Here is a 6,328-nt window from a genome sequence, read left to right as displayed (position 1 = left end):
TAACGACCGATTTGGTGTGGTCGCGTCGTTACCTTGTCTTTTTATCTCAATCTCACCCTTCATTATTATTAAATAATTTTATTTTATCATTTACCCTACTTTTTTATATAGTAATTTTACCATGTGTCATAATTTTTCTTTATAATATTGCAAGTTTATTCTTCATATTGCTGGTGTGTGATATCATAAAACGATGACAAACGCCGCAATCTATCCAAACATTGTATTTATTTACAATACAATACAGTACGATACGATACGTAACAACCATCCAAACAAGCTGAAATAGTAAGATTGACATAAACTAATTACAAGTTTCAGGTTTAATTCGTAATGATATCAGCTTGATTTGCAAGTTTCTTGTAGTCTTGCGGGTGAACTGACCATTTCTTACTCCACATAGTTGTATCGCTTATTGGAGTCCCAATAACGGTAAGGGACATCTCTTATATTACGATATTAAAAGAAATTACAAATTTTAAAATAGCTAACTGACTAAGATAAATCATTTAGCAAACACTCTATCTTGGTAACGGGAGGAGTGTTTTTGCTGTGTAAGATCGTTAGTCGACCCTTTTTTTCTCTCTTTATTCATTTAAAGGTTTATTTATATATTTGTCGAGATACATAGTTTCTGAAAGAAGAACATCAACAAGAGCATTTTATGCAATGGCTCGCATTGTTACTTCATCTGAAAACCATAGCCAAAATGACATCAAACAAAGTGAAGTTGTTGTGGTCATGGTTCCCTTTCCAGCACAAGGACACCTCAATCAACTCCATCTCTCGCGCCTCGTTTTATCATACAATATACCAATCTATTATCTCGGGTTTAGTACTAACATTAGCCAGGCCAAAGATCGTGTCCACGGCTGGGATCCTCTAACCACTCCTAACATCCATTTCCAAGAATTCCCAACACTATCTTCTTATTATGCAATACCTCCATGTTCAGATCATAATTCTTCTGAAGCCTCGTCAAAAGTCATAGTATCGGTACTTGATGCATCTCTTGAGTTGCGTGAGCCTGTAAGCGAATTTTTACTCGAGCTATCATCGAGTAAAACCCATTGAGTGGTGGTCATTTACGACTCTCTGATGGCTTGGGTTGTTCAAGACATAGTTTCAATACCAAATGCCGATCGAGGCCTATTGTTTTCATGCTGTCTCTGCTTTTGCCACAAGCTCCATGTATTGGCAAACAACACAAAAATGTCTCCATCTCCCAGCGTTTCTTGGTAAATTTATTGAGAGACTTTTACTTCCTTCTGGAGCTGAATTTTTCCATGGCCTTCCATCCCTTCAAAATAGTTTCACACCTGAGTTCTTGGATTTCGTTGGGAGGCAATATAATAAGCATAGTAGTTTCTGCTCAGGAAATCTATACGATACGCGCAAGGTAGTAGAGGGTCCTTACCTCGAAGTGCTTGCAAAGTTCCATAGGTTACTAAGAAGAGGCAAGCAATGGGCTATTGGTTCCTTCAACCCAGCAACAGTACCTGAGAGCAAACCCTCAAACAATCCGCGTCACAAATGCTTGAAATGGCTGGGCAAACAAGAAGCAAACTTGGTATTATTAGTTTCATTTGGAACAACAGGTTCCTTATCTACTGAGCAAATCAAAGAGCTCGCAATAGGGCTGGAAAAGAGTTAACAAAAGTTTATTTGGGTAGTGAGAGATGCTTTGTTACCAAAAGGTGAACAAGTCCAAATTCCCAACGATTACCAAGAGAGAGTAGAAGGAAGAGGAGTCATAGTGAAAGATTGGGCACCCCAATTGGAAATCTTAAGGTACTCATCAACAGGAGGTTTCATAAGTCATTGCGGGTGGAATTCTTGCATTGAGAGTATTACTATGGGAGTTCCATTTGCTACATGGCCTATGCTTTTTGACCAGCCAAGGAATGCAGTACTTGTGACAAAGGTGCTGAATATTGGTATTGCTCTCAAGGACTGGGAACGACGTGATGAGTTAATTACATCGACAACTATTGAAGCTGCTATAAGAAAACTTATGGCTTCGCCCAATGGGAATGAGATGAGGATGAGGGCGAGAGAACTGGGTAAAAAAGTTAGACAATCAGTCACTGATGGTGGCGATTCTAAGAGGGAGATGGATTCTTTCATACATTACTAGATCCTAGTTTATCTTTATGACCAATAATGTATGATTTGTTTTTTTGCAACACATAATTTGTATGTATCGTCCTTCGTTGCTGACGAAAGTACTCCGTGTGAAGCCACGATTGTGCTACTTCGTACTTTGTACTTAATATGTTGTTTATTCCTTGTATTTCACCTTTGTTTATTATTGCCATTTGATAGTCATTTTTTTAACAAGGAAGTCCAGTAATTGCATTACCCAACTCACGTCTTTCTCCCACCAAAGGGAACGAAAAAAGAAAAAAGGATTTCCCCATTGCTATGACAATGAAACTCCACCACTAGTCCCCCTTCATAAAAAGGGTGAGATTTTTAATTGGATTAGACGGGATTGATTGGGCTCAATACCTCAAACAAGCTCCCTCCCATCTGAGGAATAATTGAAGAGAGATAGCTTTAATTCACCAATATTGGAATAAAACCGTCGCGAGGTATTCCAAAAATGTCGGAAAATGTCATATGTTCGGCGGTATCTTAATAATGAGCTTAGAGTTTGTGATTGGGGCACCAACAGTAGAGAGTTCATCAGCAAAGATTGAATGCTTTGCAAGTATTGGGATTCTTTAGTGAGTCGTGCAGGTCGATCACTAAGGCTGAATATTCTGGTTTGAACCTTATTTGTATAGGCAGTACACGACGCATCCCAGGCACTTACTGTTGTATCTACATCTGCAACAGTAGAGGTAATTGTTGGATCAACAGATGCCATTAGGGCGTTTTAAATAAGTTGATCTTGCCGGAACCAAAAAGTGTATCTGTGTATGTATATTGACGGTAGAGAGAGTGCCAGTTGTGATAGTGAGGGATAGAGCAGGAGTAGATCATCTAAGTGACCATACAGATCATGGGCATGCATGAGCATGGAAAATTGTGCTTTTCAATTTGCGAAATTGTGACTTCTAGACAGTTTGATTGGTAGCTGAGAAACTGGATTAAACTGGACTACTGTGGCCTCATAGTGTTATCAGCATTTACTAACACTGACAGTGTTGGGCATTTGTGGAGGGTGGGTGGGAAAAAGAACATCTTTACTCATTAGAGTTTGTTTAAGCTCCTGATACCATATAAGAAAAAAAATAAAGGCACAAGAACTAAATTACTTTTATTGAATCCATAACTGCCATTAAATATTGAAAGGATTAACCGCTTCCCTAAACTAACTCCTCTAATGGAGGAGGACTAACAACTTGACTAAACTACTCCTTAGCTAACTCGAAATTTATTTAGAATTTAAAATAAACAGGAACAAACTAAGTAGCAACAACCAGAGAGCCTTATCCTAATTAGTTCGAACAATGAGCAAGTGCTAATACATTGTCACGTAGTAGTTTTATGGCAGTAGTACGCTCTATAATAACCTTTTTTGTTATCAGGTAAGGTAAACTATAGATAATAACCTTGTTTACCCGAAAAATGGATAGAGTTGAATTTGTACGTAGTTTTAAGGATATGTGGTGCAACTTAATACAAATCGTAAGGATAAATAGAAATATCAAGTATGAATTACAAAGTATGCTAAATAGATAAGGTTGCAAAGAAGATGAATTTTAGGACTAAACAAGTGAAATCAATTTATGAAGCTTACAAGAACAGTTCTTGGATATGGAACAATATGGTACTTGAATTACAATGTAAGTAAAAACTTGGTCCTTACAGAAATGATAACCATCCCTTTTATAGTAGAGGGATCTTACTTTAGATATAATTGAAAATACATAGTGGGAGACCCATGATAAATCGGCTTTTCCATAATTCCTGCCAAGATTCTCTCCTCTAGTGGGATTGCAACGGCTCTTGTCCATGAGCTCGATATTGACTCAAGTTTTCGATCTTGACTCGAGCTCGATTCTGAGTCGGATCCTTGAATTGATTCGGGGTCAATGTTGGTCGGTCTCTGGATCATAAGCTCGATAACTTTACTTTGCATCATAGTTCGATTTAGATTCGAGCTTGATAATGATATCGAGCTCGACATCAATCGGTACCTCGGGCTCGAAGCTTGTTTGTTCCATCTTCGGAACCCATCTCAAAGTTTTACTTCGATCCATCATGTTTCGAACTCGATCAATCGTACGAAGGCCGAAATCTATTTCGACCACATACAGATAGTTCCCTCGTTTCTCAGGAAGAATGTGGTGAGAAACGATATGATTTCTCAACGGCTCGATCGGTTTATAAGCTGACGTTTACATTGGGCTCGACCATGACACACGTGATAGCTGTCCCGTCGATTTAGTCTTTCAAGGTATTTAATGCATGTCAGACGGTGGGCGGCCACCGCTGATACTGAACTGCCATTGCTTTAACCTATAAATAATCACTTTTACATCTTCAATCCTCCAAATTTCCCAAGTTCTTTTTTGTATCCTCTGAGTTAATCTCGCAAATCTGTGATTCCTCTTTGCAAAATTCTTCTTCCAAATTACCAAATCTTTGTCACCTTCTTTAAATCCAAAATGGTGAAGACATCAAAAACCGTCCCCCAAAAAGAAAAAGCTTCTTCTTCCCAATCCGCCGCCGACAAAACATCGGTGGATCCTCGTCCTGAGAAGTGCGTTCTGGGGGCGTGTGTTCTTACCTCTGATTTCAAACTCGATAAAGGTTCGCCGGTTCCTGGTCGATGTGAGCCCGTATAGAGATATATCTATTCGATAACCCGGGAGCACATCGAACGGATAAAAAAAGATTGTAACTGGGAGAACAAAGAAGTGGTAGTGTCGTCTCCTGAAGAGGATATTACTACTCACGTGAGAGGGTTTTTAAGCATGTATACTTACCCTTTAACGTTAGGTCCCCTCGATCCTGTTATCATAGATTTTTGTCGTAAGTACCTAATAGCCCTAGGCCAGATACATCCTTCCTTTTGGCGGATCATTATTTTGATCCGATATTTTGTGAGTAAAATCGAGGGGATGCCTTTCACCCTCGATCATCTCATTCGATTATACCGTCCTCGCCTTTTTCGAGGAGGGTTAATAAAACTCCAACGTCGAGCTACCAAGGCTCTGTTCTCGAGTATAGACGAGGATAAGGATCGGGGCTGGATGGGCAGGTTCGTTCGAGTAAGGACTTCAGACCTGATCCCAACCGAAAAGATGCCTTTTTCCCAAGGAGTGGAACATGAAGCGTAAGTGTAATTCTGCTGTTATCTCCTATTATTTTGTTCTTTCATTTCTTTTCTCACCAATATTCCCTTTTTGTGATGCAGCGATTCCCTGGACGCCTGGCGCAGTGCCTGATCTCAAGAACTGGGTACGTGATCTGGTTTCGACCTCCTCATATTCCGAGCGCTCATGGCACGACTTGTCGAAGGGCCGATGGGAGGCCAAAAAACCACGGTAAGCACCTTTCTCGTATCTTTTGAATAAGATGCTTTTCACACACTTCAATAAAATTTTTCGTATGTAGGTGTGGGCAAAGATGCAGTTTTGAGGCCCTCATCCGTCGAGGAAGAGGTTTCGGCCTCTGTCCCAAAGCCGGTGAAAGATAATAAGAGGAAAAGAGCCCCCGTCGTCGAGGATCAAAAACCAAAGAAGAGGACGGCTCGTAAGCCGAACAAAAATTCCATTCTTTTGATCGTAGAATCAGTTCTTCGTCTGAGGGATGAAGAAAAAGAAGAAGAAGAGAACGATGGATCTGCGCTGGCGGCCCGAACAAAGAAGACTACCGACGTTCCACAGGCAGCTGGATCGATGGTGGTTCATAAGGCTCCGCCTCGAACTGAGGATATATCAGAGAGAGATTCGAGTAGAGTCCCCGAGTTGCTGGAGATCGAAGATGTTTCCCATCGAAGCTGACAGATGGGGGATATGTCTGAAGGGGCTCTTCCCGAATCTTTTCGAACCGAAGAGAATGCCCCAGATGACTCATTTGGGGCAGTAGCAATCGAAGGCTCGCCCACCTTCCCTCTTTTCCGCGGGGGCGATTCGGGAAGCCCAAGCTTTGGGGGCCCTCGAATTAGATAGGCCTCATGATGGAGAGGATCCTTTTCGTGAACTGTTTATCGGCGTTGAAGACACTGCCGGTACAAGTGACGCATCAGATCTTTTTCACTGAGTGCAGTAGGCTTTGAATCAGGTAGGCCTTAAAATAATATGGCGTTACCTTTAAGTTTGCTTTTCTTTTCTGACTTCGTTTCTTCTTTCTTTGCAGGCCACGGCAGTTC

General features: G+C 40.7%; 1 protein-coding gene across 1 annotated transcript; it reads left to right on the top strand.

The window, feature by feature from the left end:
• Positions 1-579: 579 nt before the first annotated feature.
• On the top strand, positions 580-3,219 carry LOC142164272 (zeatin O-glucosyltransferase-like). Its single transcript, XM_075221953.1, has 3 exons — positions 580-1,029; positions 1,124-1,598; positions 1,674-3,219. The coding sequence occupies exons 1-3, from the start codon at positions 670-672 to the stop codon at positions 2,135-2,137; spliced, it is 1,299 nt and encodes a 432-aa protein (XP_075078054.1). The 5' UTR covers positions 580-669; the 3' UTR covers positions 2,138-3,219.
• Positions 3,220-6,328: the final 3,109 nt, after the last annotated feature.

The sequence above is a fragment of the Nicotiana tabacum genome, chromosome 9, assembly GCF_000715075.1.
Source record: "Nicotiana tabacum cultivar K326 chromosome 9, ASM71507v2, whole genome shotgun sequence".
Classification (NCBI taxonomy): Eukaryota; Viridiplantae; Streptophyta; class Magnoliopsida; order Solanales; family Solanaceae; genus Nicotiana; species Nicotiana tabacum.
Note: the sequence above shows the minus strand (reverse complement) of the source record. Positions and strands in the feature narration are given on the sequence as shown.

Coding starts and splice junctions, on each gene's coding strand:
- LOC142164272 (XM_075221953.1), top strand. CDS start 670: ATGGCTCGCATTGTTACTTCATCTGAAAACCATAGCCAAAATGACATC. Junction 1,030..1,123: donor CTCTTGAGTTGCGTGAGCCT/GTAAGCGAATTT, acceptor TTCAAGACATAG/TTTCAATACCAAATGCCGAT. Junction 1,599..1,673: donor AGTTTCATTTGGAACAACAG/GTTCCTTATCTA, acceptor TTATTTGGGTAG/TGAGAGATGCTTTGTTACCA.